This window comes from Amblyomma americanum, chromosome 11, assembly GCF_052857255.1.
Source record: "Amblyomma americanum isolate KBUSLIRL-KWMA chromosome 11, ASM5285725v1, whole genome shotgun sequence".
NCBI classification, from domain to species: Eukaryota; Metazoa; Arthropoda; class Arachnida; order Ixodida; family Ixodidae; genus Amblyomma; species Amblyomma americanum.
Window position 1 is genome coordinate 2413453 of NC_135507.1, and position 14732 is coordinate 2428184.

The 14732-nt window shown below is 48.6% G+C and overlaps 1 protein-coding gene across 1 annotated transcript in view; it reads right to left on the reverse strand.

Moving 5' to 3' along the window:
• Positions 1-14732, reverse strand: part of Gp210 (nucleoporin 210) — a 137151-nt gene that overhangs the window by 20207 nt on the left and 102212 nt on the right. The window contains 3 exon segments of the mRNA XM_077644311.1: positions 2329-2534; positions 3946-4086; positions 13133-13593. Of these exon segments, the coding sequence (XP_077500437.1) occupies positions 2329-2534; positions 3946-4086; positions 13133-13593 (808 nt within the window).

Here is a 14732-nt window from a genome sequence, read left to right on the forward strand (position 1 = left end):
GCTGAAGAAGTGGAGATGGTGCCAGCACATGCTACACAGAACGGTGAGAAATTTGCCACAGCCAGATGCTGCCATCACCTCCTCCGTCGACCAACACGCTGAAGAACAAAAATTAGAGCTGGTCACTGGCCGTGCTGATGGATGGTGCAATGAGACACGTGTTCTAGGGTTCGCGCACATTATGTAAGGACGGCAACTTGCGCGGCGCTGTTGACTTGCTTCTCAGAGATCAAGTCCCACTAGGATTGCGTGTGCGCCTCTCAGGCTGGAGGGCAGAACTTGGGTTCCTTCGCACTGCACTATAGCTGCACCCACTGCGGGACCACAAAAACACTGTTGATGATGCATGCGCTGCTCTGGCAGAAGTGCAGCATATAGCACCAGGGACCGAGCGGACTCGAAGTTTCACCAAAGCTCGTTACGGTTCGCCTGCATTTTCTCCATCCGTCCTGGTGCCAAGGTGAGCCGCAGCGCGCTGACAACGGGAGCTAAAAGCATTTCGTGCTTATACGACGTGCTGATTCATTCATGTCTACTCTGTCACTTCAACTAGAGCAGTGCAAACGATGGCACAGTTTATTTTGCCAACAGATATGCCAGCCCGAATGGATGGCGTCAGTGTTTGCTGCACCTGCCAAATGGCTACATAAGAGCAAAATAAAAGTCCGACCAAAACAGTCTCTCGGCGTCCACGCCAAGCCCACACACATGGAGGAAAAAAAACTTAAGAGAATAGTGACATCACGCGACCAGCCTTCGCAAATCAAGTGCTCCTGAAGCTGTTACGAGCTCTTGCTCTTTGAGTCAGTCCTAAATGTTTTGGTGTGCTCATCTGCTCTGCCCATGGCACAAGTGTCTACAGCAAGGAAGTTGGTCTACAGTCAGTTTGCTGCACTGATGCATGCGCGTGCGTGCTCAGTGGTGATAGATATCACCGCATGCTATCAAATGATGTGATCATTTCTCATTTTATGACTACGCCATATGCACCCTTCTGAATTTTTTTCCCCTACGCACGCATGTGCCTTTTCACGGCTGCATCTGTGAATGGACTGTATTGGATTGAATTGACATCTAATACACCAGCAAAACTTCAGGTTGCCAATGTAGCTCTTGTTTCTCGCTTAAACTAGCGCGAGTGAAAACTTTTGCAACTAGTCGGGGTATTTTGGCATAGCATGGTGCAATTTTAGCAGATGTCTTGCTTTCGGCGCACCTTGACGCATAGATACGCAATTGTACCAAAACAGCACAATTGGCGCAGCTGTTGCATCCCTGAGCTTCGTCATCATCACCGTCATCAGCCTGACCATGCCCACTGCAGGGCAAAGGCCTCTCCCATATCTCTCTAATGAAACCTGTCCTGTGCCAGCTGTGGCCATCCCATCCTAACTTTCTGCCGCCCCCTGCTACGCACGCTTGCTTTCTCTTGGAATTCATAACGTTACTCTTAGTGACCATCGGTTATTTTGCATTCGTATCTCACGCTTTGCCCACGTCCATTTCTTCATACATGTATTACTTGACAGCAGTCTCACTACACTCATCCTGCCAAACTGACAATGGTAAGAAGTGCACAGATATCAGAAGAGGTGGCCTACAACTTCTATTTCCTTCTCAATGTCAGTTTCATAGTTCCCTCACACCTGTGCAGACAAAAGGGCACTGTCCTGCCTTCTCTGCTGCGCGTTGGACACCCTCCCCTGACTGCAGAGACCGTCTGCTCCCAACAGCAACTGGCACTGGCACCTTGTCTTAGCTTTGCAATTCACAACACCAAGGCCACAGTGCAAGCGCTTAACCCGACTCCAAGACATAGCTTCAGCTCACAGTACTAGGAATACTAATTCAGATGGTTATTCACCTGACATCATCACCCAAATTTATGTCCATAACAATGTAATCGGGAACTGAGTCAAAGAGGCATGGTAACAACAGTTCAGCAGCTTTGCGTATTGCGATTTCATGCCAGCAACCTTGGTTGGCATCACCCTTGCACAAATTGCACTGTACCTGCATCACCAATGCAAGCAAGTGAAGAGCTTCTCTGCACTGTGATGGCACTACACCAGAAGCATCGTGTAATCGCACCCCGTGGTTGAAGTTATGTGCTTCTGTATGCAAAAAAGCAACAACAGCTGCACAGCGAGCCACAGATCAGTGGAGTGTACCATGCACACATTGAACAGGCCTTGACATCTACAGCGGAAGGAGTTTACACAGTCCCAACCGGTGTCGCTCTGCACTGGCAGTGCTGCTGCACATATGAGCAGCAAGCTGCCCATTGACCCCCTGGTGAGCCAATAAGCGCAACACTGAACTACGCACCTGGACCTTGGAGGCCACAGTGGGCCCGGCAAGGAACACCAGCACTGCCTGGTCGCCACTCATCTCCACCGATAGCAGTTGGATGGGTGCCACCAGCAGCAGGGGCAGCTGATGGGTTTCTCGGCCGGGCAGCCTGGCACCCACAAGCAGGGGTACCTCGGGGAAGGACATGTCCGCTGCACTCCACACTCGGCACCAGTGGCCACCTGCGCACCACAACCATATAGACAGATAGGGCGTGTCATTGCCATTCTGCACTGAAGCTTTCCGCACTGGCACCACAACACGAAAACTAGCAAGCAGACTACATGGCTTCTACCACACCTGTCGTGAAGACAAAGGCCCATGAAGAACACATCAACATGTGAGGTGCGCATTTTGCAGCTGCCATGGCTCAAATGGCAATGAAGAATTCGCAGGTGTTGCTAAGCCACATCTCTTTTCTGCTATACAAAAAACTTTGCAATGTTTCCACTAGATTGCATCATCCGGGGTCAGTAGCATCAGTGGCTGTAAGGAACTGGCGCCACACTGCGGCTGGCAGAGACGCTCGAGAAGAAAAAGAGGAAGTGGAACATGGCGAAGAGCACGTGAGAGGGAGAACAGGTGGAACGCGGTCGGCGACGGACGTGTTGGAGATCTGCTGGCGGCCCGAATTTCCAGGCTTGAGCCTCAGCCGCACACGTCCGGGCTACCAGACCTGGACAGCCGTCGTCGAGAGCCTGAGCCACCAAAGTCAGGCCCCGCTGTTCCCCTCCTGTCCAGCAGCCTCAGAGCACGGGCCGCCTCTGTCTCCACCGCTGCTTGCCCGGGCTACCTGACCTGGGGGCCGCGCCTGTGCTCCATCAGGGCATCGACCGGAGCACCTAGACTGCGCCAACGCCCCACCACACACACTCGCCCGACAAACCATCTATACCAAGCTCATGCATCCAACGCTGAGTGAACCTTTCTTTTTTTTCCCTCAAGCTCTCCTTTGTCTTCCGCGAGTGTTGTCTTTGTTTGTTTACTTTGCTGTTCATGTGCTCGTGACTCCTTTCCTCTTAAGACTTACATTAGAGTTTCTTTTTTTTTCCACCTGCTGCCTGGTCTATTTCTTCTTCCATGTAACGTGCGGTAATCTAACCTGCAGTCTTCCCCTCACAGTGGTCCAAGCCCGCAACAGCTTGTTTGGGTGTTTTACAGTGATGGCAAGGATGGTGTGGGACATTATATGCTGCTCTTGTTAGTATGCCACATGGCTTCAACAGAACGCTTGCTTCAAAGGCTTTTGTTGCTTTGGAGGCATGTTAGCTCGAGGCACAACAAAGAGTAATTGGATGCTAGGTCCAAGCTTGCAAATACATCATAATTTCACAATGGAGGCAAAATGCCTGTGTGCTGTGCTATGTGAGTGCCCAAAGAATTACTGAAACTATGTAAAAAATAAGTTGAAGCCCTCTGCTACACTGTCCCTCATAGCCAACTTTCAGTTTCGTGATGTTAAACACTGTATACGTTACCCTGCCATTTCAGGTTGCATGCAAGTGGAGTGCTAACCCAGCTCCACAAACTGCAGCACACTTGCATTATAGTCTTTGAACAGAAAATGCACCCCCCAAGGTAGAAACTACTCACCTTCAGTCAAGCTGAAGCCTGCCGACACTTGCAGGAGGTTTATCGTGGCGTCAGACTTGTTCTCCAAGTGTGCCACCCAGCAGGAGAAGGGCACATAGTCACTCCCCTCCTCGACAGCAAGCATAGCCCCACAGGGCTCGCCTGCATTTATTCCACAGAATCAGCTTCACACAAAGGCAAGTCAGCACATCCCTATTTTCATGCCAAGCATCTGGGAGCACACAGCCCTCACACATGGACAATCCAGGCACTAATGAGAGATCAAACATGCTAGCAAACTGTCAGCCTGTTTATTTCAGAAGTCATGTCACTGCAGAAAGGTGTGTACTGTTCACATTTATCAAGCTTGAAATGCTCATAAGGGCAGAAACTGTTCCTTCACTGGTAGTGATCTAGTAAAAAAAAAAAAATTATATAGAGAGCATTTAGGAATGCTCCCGTACTATGAAGGCGAAAGCATTAATGCTTAATCGTGAGTTTGCATGTCTGTTAGAATACTTCGTGAGCTAGCCTCCAACTTGACTAGCAGCTATATGCTATGTCCAATGTGAAATCGCGTAGCACCACCCGAAACGCTGTACGATGAATGGTTGCGTCTCAATTTTCGTACGAATATCATTAACTGAATGGCACCACATGGAGGTCCACTAGTTATGCCGTACGAGCAAGTGGCGTGTCCAAGGCGATGGGGTGTGCCTGGAGGTGCCTGCTCCTGTCATGGATTGTGCATGCTGTCGTCGCACTGGCCGCTTTGGCGGTTACACGACTACTGCTGCAATTCCATCTTTTAGGGACCATCTCGCGGCCTCAACAATGACGGTCTCCGATGAAATTTCATCTAATGGGGCTAGTAAAAAAACAAATATAAAAGGGGAATGTGCAAAGGCCTCTGAGCTTGATTGTAAAACACTTTACGAACCAAGCCGTGCACACGCGGAGGAGCTGATGCTGCTGATGGTCATCCTCAGAGCTTGTAGTAGGGGTGTGCAAATTGCAGCCCATATTTAATACGTTCCAAACAGTGGGAATAAATGTAAAATTCAAACTGGATATCAAAACTGAAAACCACACAGAGAGAGCTCAGCAACAAATGAACTAAGGGAAGCCGCTTGCAGAACAAAAGAATGTCCGTTCATTTTCTTCTCAGTAGCATATTTGCAAGATCAACCACTTCTATCAGTAACACAGTAAAATCTTGAACATACAAACACAGTTCATGGGACGATCCCAAGTTGCAAAATTCAATGGCCGGCATTCACCGAGATTTTCGCTTGTTCCAAATATTCTCCTGCAACATTACGGATGATACGAGCACGCGAGCTGCAACCATGCCCTGGAGCACATGGCCTATAAATAGCTAATGTCGCGATCGCCAGTCGCGCTGTACACACTAAAGCACTGCCCAACCCCGGCCCATTACAGTTACTCGACTGAGCCCGGGCCCTGCACATGAAGTTCAGCATCAGGCCAGGCCCGTTACCACAGCAGCTCAAGACGTTATTTGTTCGCTGCGTGCAAGCACACACACAAAGGCACTCAAATTGCAATGACATGTCAAAAAAACTGATTTGGTAAATGCAAAATGAAGAGAAAATGAGGCAGGTTCAGGCACTTGGCTTCTTGAAAAGTGATCTCGTCTGTGAGTAGCTCCGAATTTCTGACAGCCAAATGAAAATGGTTGCATAACGCGTAATAAGCTACTTAGAATTACCTCTACAGACAGTCATTTTTTACGGTCTGCAGTGTCTATATACTAAAAAATCCTTAAAGCCACAGCAATTACTTCTTTTTCTTTTTTTAATGAGTACAATTTTGTGGGTTGAATTCATGGCCTCACTGGCCATGTTTCAGCAGAGACGAAAAGGAAAGTGCTTGTCTATTGTGTAGTATGTATCTGAAGACCTGAAGTGGCCTGAACCAACGTGCTCTTCCCCAATGGCATTTCTCATAACACGGAGATGTGTGGCTGGAACATGAAGGCACCCAATCAGATGGCCTAGGAACAGAAGGCTGCCCATCGAGGAATCGAATGAAGACACTACTCCAGTGGCTCTTATGAGACTTGAAATGTCCAGGACGAGCATACTTCAGGGCTTTAGCAAAACACCCGGACGCCTGCATCACACGAGACGAAACCACTTAAGGACAGTTTCGTCATTAAAGGGGCTGCGAAAAACTGCTTGGACGAGTGCCGGTTACACTTCAGACGGATTCTTTATGTCACGCAGATGCTGACTCAAAAAGAATTACAAGAATCGATGCATAGGAACGGGAGTTATTCAATGAAAAAGTTTCAGAATACAAGCCAACAAAATGCTGCCCTCAACTTGATTTTCGCGCAGCTTCCCATTCCCATTTCATTCTCCCAATGACGACACTTAGTGCGACCAATCAAAACAGCCTATCTTAGCCCGTGGCGGAAGTTTGCACTCCATGGTTGCCTGTTCTCTAACTCGTTCTTGCCAAGGCTGGCAGCACCATTTGCATGGTTACAACAACCATGTGAATGCCCAGCTGACCCAGTGATGCTTTATCGTCGCGTCGACAGCGCAGAAGGGAGCACTGCTCAGTGACGTTCCCCAACTTATGGATCCAAACGCGATCCGAACTGGCTCCGAACTCCAGCGCAAGATATAGTGAGATACTGCAATGGTGTGACGGCCCGTGCAAAATATCACACACATTTGGCATAGCATGTACCACTACTGTTTACCACCTACTATGGCCCGTCACTCCTAACGCGCTGGTTGGTCACGGCGAGCAAGCAGCGCGCGCTGCTGATGGGAAGGTGGCGTTATCTGGCACCGCCGCCCGGTGAGCCTCCACAAGCTGACGATGCGCACTGCTAAATGTGAAACGAGCGGCTTTTTTCTTTGCATTCTTCCTTGTGACTGAAACGAACGCTTATAGAGTGCAATGGCTTGACCAGATTGATTCCGCAAAGCCGTTCTCAAATACATAGACAATAGCCACAAGTGTTGTTTGCTAGGTCATAGTATGTTTACAGAGAGGCCCAAAGTCCTTTGATGCAAAAAGTACCCAGAGCGTCTGGTGGTGTATATTTGTTTTATTTGCATTACAGCGCTTTTATTTAAGGCAAACAAGTTGGTTTTGTTGATGTAATATAAAACATAAAACTTGACAAAACGTATCTCTATTTATTAGCATAATGTGCAGTATATTTACTGTTTGTCCAATCATCAGGCTCCTGCCCAGTGATGTCATATCCACTGCTAAAAACCGCTGCTCCATGGTGACACCGTCAGCACCGTGAATTTGTTTTTGCGAGCTAATTAAAATACTAAAAATCGGAGTATACGCGGTACGACCAATGCTAATAGCATCGCTGTAACTCATTCTATGCAACCAAGAAGCAAAACAATGCACTGATTATGTGTTTCGGGACCCCTTTAAAGAGCCCTTTTTATTCACTTGCACCATAATTTTAGGCGGAAACTTTTCCTTAGTCAGGATTGTCTTCCTCTTGGACAGAAGAAAGGATGCTAGCTTGTGTCCACCTGCCGTAGAGCCCAACATGACCGTGAAATAGTTGTGCATGTTGCCTGTTGTCAGCAGACGAATCTGGAGCTCTTTCACGGACAGTCCCCGTATGCATGTCAAACCAGGCTGGAGTATGGCTGGCGTTGACGATTTGAACAAGCAAGAGCAAATGTTTTACCCTCAAATTACTCACGTAGTGCAGAAACTCCCTTCACTTTTTTTCGTAAACTTCGGGGGAGCTTTGGCATACAGTCATCCGTCTCCTTAGGCTCAAGCCATTCTGCATCATTAAGTTTGTGACATATTTCTTTGACAGCCTAAACACAGTGCATGGAATGCACATCTCCTCCGCTACAGTGCATGCCTTCATTTCAATGTCATTACAGCATTGACTCCAGCTCTAACTCCTTTGGCCGAGCACCCCAATCACGAAACCACCTCCTCAATGGCAAGGTATCATCAGTCTGCGAAAAAAACGGCGTGTAGGAATGTACACAAAGATTTTACTTCTTTGTTTTCTTCATCCCCTCATGCACTTTTCTGACACATAACAGCACAGTGGCGGTAGTTATTGATTCGAACTTAAAGGAATTAGCTAGCGCCTCAGTGAGGGATTGCACGGTAACCGAAGGGGAGGAGCTGGCCGTAGCTCTAGCGGCGGTAGCCGGTTATCGAAGCAACATGTCCCTTACCATCCTTACAGATTCGAGAGAAGCGTGCCGTAACTACATGAACGGCCGCATAGGTCGCGCCGCGCTCCGGCTCCTCCAGAGCGCGACCCCACCAAAAGTCATACATAGCATTTACTGGGTGCCAGGACACACCGACATAGCGGGGAACGAACGCGCCGACGAGGTAGCTCGAGGGTATACGAGCCGAGCTTCCTCCCAATCGGACGATCTACCCGACCGAGTCAGTCCTACGTACTCAGACATTCTCAACTACTATAAGGGGGTACGGATCCGCTATCCGCCGCCTCATCCTGATCTAAATCAACTAGAGGCAGTGTATTGGCGAAGATTGCAGACAGGAACATTCCCAAACCTGCATATCCTTAGCAAGATTTACCCGACGCAATATCGGGACACTTGCCCGTGGTGTGGCAGCAAACCATCGTTGTATCACATCACGTGGGAATGCAGTAAAAACGACAGCTTTCGCAAAGACCCGAGTGCGGAACAGTGGGAGAGCCGGCTCTCCAGCGGCGATCTGGGTTGCCAACAAGGTCTGATCCAGCACGCCCAACGAGCAGCGAAGCTCAGCGGAGCCCTGGAATAGGGGCACCGACCCTGTGAGAAGAAGGAAGATGGACCTCTTCTTTCTCGTCTGCTACTAGCACCTTTCTAGAGCATTAAAAGTCTTTCCTACCTACCTTGAAAGCCACGTTCATTATTGCCGAGATTACAGCGACATCTTGGCATACGTCAAGCAGCAACACAAACTACACACACTGCTGTTAGCGCTGCCACCTCAGCAAAGTGAAATGCAGAAATAGAGAAAAGGCATGTGAAAATGCACAAATACGGATCTGGATGCGTGGGACTGGTCACGTGGTTTAATTCCCTTATGAATCATTGCCAGCATGCACGGCGTTGCCAGTTTTTTCCATTTAACGCCAACGGTTTGTCAATAAAGTGCTTCTATTGAATAAAACAAAACCAAGGGAAGCATCTCGAAATAAGTTCATTTTTTAAGCAGACCTCTTTTGCACTGCACCTGACAACTATTATGGAAAAATGCATGCATGGGGCACGATACAATCCACGGCTCAGAAGAAACTACTTTTGACCCCGCATATTCATGAACTAACCAATCCAAGCAGCACGTGGCGGTGCAGACAAGAAGTGCAGAGTGAGGGTACAATAGCAGATGATCCTCGCCAGGCTAATGGAAGCCCACCAGCATAGCACTCATGGAGCCGCAAAAAAAAAAAAAAAGAAAAAAGAAAGAGAACAGCAAACCAAATTTGCAGTGTTCTGCAGTGTGCGTCAACACAGTGACACATCATTTCATCAGTCTTTGTGCTGTAATGATCGGTGCCGGAGGATCTGATGCATCACAAATCTCCGCAGATCAGAATGAAGTCACACGGACAATATTTTTGCCAGTTTCGGTGGTACGATTCCGTCGTTCCTTGTTAATCTTGTTGTTCCTTGTTAATCGTTGTTCCTTGTTAAAAAAATCTTGTTAATCGGAACAAAAATTTTCCGACCACCGTACAAACGGAACCGAAAAAAGGCTCGAAACCGAAACTTGACGTTTCCGAAAACGCCATTTCCGGTTTTCTCGCACACTGCAACCGCATTGCTTGCTTTCTGTCACGGTGTGCTTGCAGTTGTGTTCAGCTAGGCTTAAGCCTTACATCCGCTGGTGAGCGTCGTCTGCGACATTTCGTCGCGAAGTCAGCATCCGATGGCAGTGCAGAAGCGACCTCACAATGCCCTTACATTAGAAAGAAAGGTGGAGATAATCAACGACTTCCGAGAGTGGTCGCTTCACATAAACAGCGCTTGCGACGAACTACGCTGTCCCCAAGAGCAGCCTCACGAGGATACTTCAGGACTAGGATAAGCTGCGGCAGGCTTTCAGGACGTCACGCTTTGGCCCTCAACGAAAACGGCTGCGGGTGGCCAACCACGAATATCTGGAGAAGGCCTGGTGGTTTGGCTGCGGAGAACCCGCAGTGAAAACATTCCGATCAGCGGGCCACTCATTCACGCGCAAGCAGAAGAAATTGTTCTGCAGCGCGGCATCAATGGTTTCTCGTGCAGCGAAGGGTGGTTGACGAGATTTAAAGATCGGAATGGCATAGTGTGTTGTGCCGTTTCAGGGGAGGCTGCCGCTGCAGACACAACAGCATACGGGGACCGGCGAGCAAGACGGCTCCCCAAAATTCTACAGAAGTGAGCAGCCTGTCTAGTATGGGTGGCACCATCCAAAGAAAACGGTTGCGAGAGCTAAAACAAGCAAACATAAAGTCCTTTTTCACAAGCCAATAAATTGCAGTTCCCACTAATTTCCACGGAATAAGTGGACTATTGACATTTTTTTTTTTAATTTCAGTAGTGCTTTGAAAAAAAAAAGTTCACTGCTTACTTACTGCTTTTGTTCAATAGTTTGTGCCCATAGTGTACCGTTCTCTTTATTATCTAGATTTTACATTTGAGATCCGCTTCCGCGGAGACTGCCAACTGCGCACACACTTGCCTCGTCGGGACCAAGCAGCGCAGAACGGATTGCGAAATCCTGAACCTTCTCTCTCTAAACGAAACTCCTGATAAACGGACAATATTTTCCCGGCCCCTTGAGGTTCCTTTTAATGAGAGTCCACTGTAGTTCCGCATTTTTAAAAAAATTATTATTCGTAGAAAAACTGTAAAACTGGTAATGACAACTTGTAATGTGCGCATATGGTGAAATGTTTACAAGCTGTTCACATCTTAACCACAGAAGTAAATGTGAATAATGGACTTACACATACACATGTCGTATCTGGAATTAGCCTTTAATAAAACATTTGGATGAGTCCAGATTTTGAACTTACGATCTTGAGTGCCTGTATGCCTCTTTCGCCAGTCTTGCACAGAGTTTAGTTGTAGGTAACAGTAAGGTAAGAAATTAAGAATATAAAGAAAATTATTGACTGATGTTACAGCTGTATCCACACACTGCCCTCCCAGCTGCTATTGTAAGGCAGCACATAGACTAGAACACGAAAGAAATTTTAGTGCCACCATTTTAAATGCGCTGTGGCGCCATCCATTGAATGCACTTTCGGTCTGCCAAGTCAAGAAACATGACACAGAGCTCATAAGGAAGTAGCGGCTAAACAGGACGATGTAAACGCTGGACGACACCGCAATGGAAGAGATAATTTGCCGTGATCGAGTTTACTATCCTGCGACTCAGCAAAGCTGTTGTGTTTACAGGCAAAGGGGTTTTGCAGGCCCCCTTGTCCATCACCGGGACAAATGCCTCTGGTGAGTTCAAGAACTTCCCATGCAATTTTCTCAAACCATGTGTTGTTAGGAGTCCATGAAACAATGAGGCAGGGGTCAATAATGCAGTGAGCATTGCTGCAAACTGTTCATCTGCATGCCTGCCCTTTGAGCAGCAATGTGGGGATACGTGTACAGATAGCAGGTCTGATATGGTTTTGTCAAGTCACTATCTCAAACCCTCAGAGGCTGCCACTTGTTGCGAGCAATGAGCTACGAACATGCAAAGCTGCATGCAGCAGCAGCAGATGCGAAGCAGCCGCTGTGGCTCAGTGGCTACGGTGCTTGGCTGCCGACCCAAAAGCCGCGGGTTCAATCTCGGCCGCGGCAGCCAAATTTAGATGGAGGCGAAATTCTAGAGGCCCGTGTACTGTGTGATGTCAGTGCACGTAAAGAACCCTAGGTGGCCAAAATTTCCGGAGCCCTTCACTATGGCACAATCCTGACATAGCAAATATCGGTTATAATAATGGTATTTCCGTGGCACTTCAATATTGTTGTAGGTGGGTTTCACTAGTAAAACGTCGTTAATTGAACTTCAAAAGATCAGAATAAGCGTCCGAATTATTCGAAGGTTCCAATTAACAAATAGCCCCCAAAAAACTGCTGCTAGAGATTGTTTGCACCATAGCAATGACGAAAACCTAGGCAATGGTAGCCTGCCTTTGAGACAAAAACTTCACAGCATGGACAATTTCTCACAGTTCCGTCAGATGCTTTACAACATGTATACTGTTGGGAATGTCAACGCAGAACTACAAAATAGTAAAGGCCTTCGCAATCTCCTTCATAGTGCGACGCAGTAAAAATGAAGCTTCCTTACAAGCATCATCATATTAAGAGAACGAACTGCTAAACAGCACGCCATGAGCACGCTGTTTCGGTGCACACAAGTATGTAAACGAAGAAAACTCGTCAATGCTGAACTGGAGAACCGCCTTCTGGTGAGAAAATGGGAAGGCTAGCAACACAGTAACCAGCATCCGAAACTACACAAAACTTGACACAGATGCTGGCCAATGTACGGCCAGGGCACCATCGCCACAGCCTGGAGAAAAATTGAAAAGGAAAACCGAAACTATACGGCAACACAAGTTTCCAAGACGAGGCCCTCTGAATGTCATCATGCATTGCGTGCGCATCAGAAGTGCGCAAGAACCTCTCGGACACAATATTCGATGTGACGTGGGATAGTCGGACAATCGCTTACTATGCCTTTTATACCGATCGAGAGCCCGTCATAATCAACGGCTGTGTCAGACGCCATAAACTTACATAGACGGAGGCCATGATCACATTATACGGATTTCCAATTTAACAGAGGATGATTTAACAAGGTTTCACTAAATATTAAGCTTTAACATACACTTGTGCTCATCTGTGCCAGGTCAGCAGATTGGCAAACTGCTGCACTCTCCTCTATACTAAACGGTGGGCTTCTCCTGTGCCCATCAAATGATAATTGGAACAAATAAAAAGTGAGTGCACAATTTAAGACCAAGTAGAGAAGAGCAAGCCACCAATATGCCAGTTCTAATCAGAAGCGCATGCACAACAAGTGCTGCACTGCTTCAAGCACACTGGACAGTGAGCAAGCGGTTTTCCCACATGCTCGACGGAGTAAGGCCTGCCCTGAACTCCATTCGTGGCATTCCACACAGCGCCTCCAGATTCAGCCACACACTCACCATGAACATTGGAGGTGCGACCACCAAGTCTAACGGGCAGCAGCAGGTCCTGGCCAGCAGCCAGCAGCAATGGGGTGGCCTCTCCGTCCCCCACTTCCAGGCGCAGGGTGTCGGCCGGCTGAGCGACCAGGGCGCGCCGCAGCTGGCCCTGGGGCGAGCCCGTCCAGAAGGCAACCGCTTCGCCCGGGCCAGTCAGATGCGCCAGGCTGCAGCCGGGCGCCACTGACACCAGCCTCAGGGGCCCACCCTCGGCAACCCACTGGCCTGCAGCTAGGGGGCCCTGTAGCCACACCCGCTCGCCCACCAGTAGGGGTGCCAATGAATCTTCCGCCATGAAGAGAGGCAGCAAGGCCTGCACCCTGTCACCAGTGCCACCCGACCAGCGCACCAGGGCCTGGCCGGCCCCATACACGCGCAGCCGCCAGAGGTCGCCTGCTTGCTCTACAGACACCAGGTCACTCCTGGACATGTGACCCACCAATCCCTGCTGTCGTAAGGCAGCTCAAAACCTTTGTGGGCAGTACAACAAACCACCAGACATTGAGGCACAAAGGCCTCAACAAAATCAAGATGCCTAATCTTGCACCAATCATCACAACTTTTGATAGCATAATCGTAGCCAAGGCTCCTATTTTCCCGCCATTCCACTATCCCGCAAAAACTTCCGGATCTTGACAACTTTCACACAGCAGCGATATCTTTTTTTTATATTGTACACGTGTGGATATTTGGTTGAATAGTAAAGTATTCGATTCAATCCGAATGCTTATTATTTGAAGTTTCAAAGTATTTCGAAGCATCAGTCCAGCCTACCGCGTCAGGGACGGCACCACAGCATGCGCGCAACCAAAGCCCCAACTCCGCTGCCACGCGTATAGCGGAGCTAGTTTGCGCATGCTCGCGGCAACATACGCGAGCATGCAGAAGTGCAGCGCCAAGATCTGTACACACCAGGTGTCTGCGACCTCACTACCCACGAAGCACACCCACCATAACAGGCACGGCGATGTGCATCAGAAAACATTTAGCATAATGCAATCCACTTCCACACGCTGCCAGTGTGCAAGCGCTGAGTGGTACCGACGGGGCAGATGTGCAAACAGCTGGCTGGCGCTTGGAGCCTTGTGGAGTCCTCAGGGCGATCTGCGCGTGCGCAGTGGCTCCTGTGGAATCGGATCGCCACAGCGGCAGCGGATCGCGCTATACTAAACTTCTCTACCGGAGGACGTGCAGTTCTTTTTATTTCCGCGGAACAAGTTTAAGCAGAATACAGGTGCCGCAGCCACTCTTCTCAGTGTGAAATTCACGAATCAAGCCTGACAGCGAGAGCACGAGAGGAAGCCAGCATGACGCAGATTGTGATGGGTGCCCCTTTGCGATACCTCATGTGGGGTGGCGCTGGGCATGCAGTGCCTATGCCTAGCAGGCGTTCATAGAGTCATCACTTAAGAGCATTTGCTGCACAACGATGCAATCACAACTAAGATCAGCACTGGAGGTCTCATACCGTATTTACATGATTGTAAGTCAACATATTTTTCAAAATTTGAAAATCCAAAGTGGGAGAGGGGGGGGGGGGTCGACTTACAATTGAAACCAA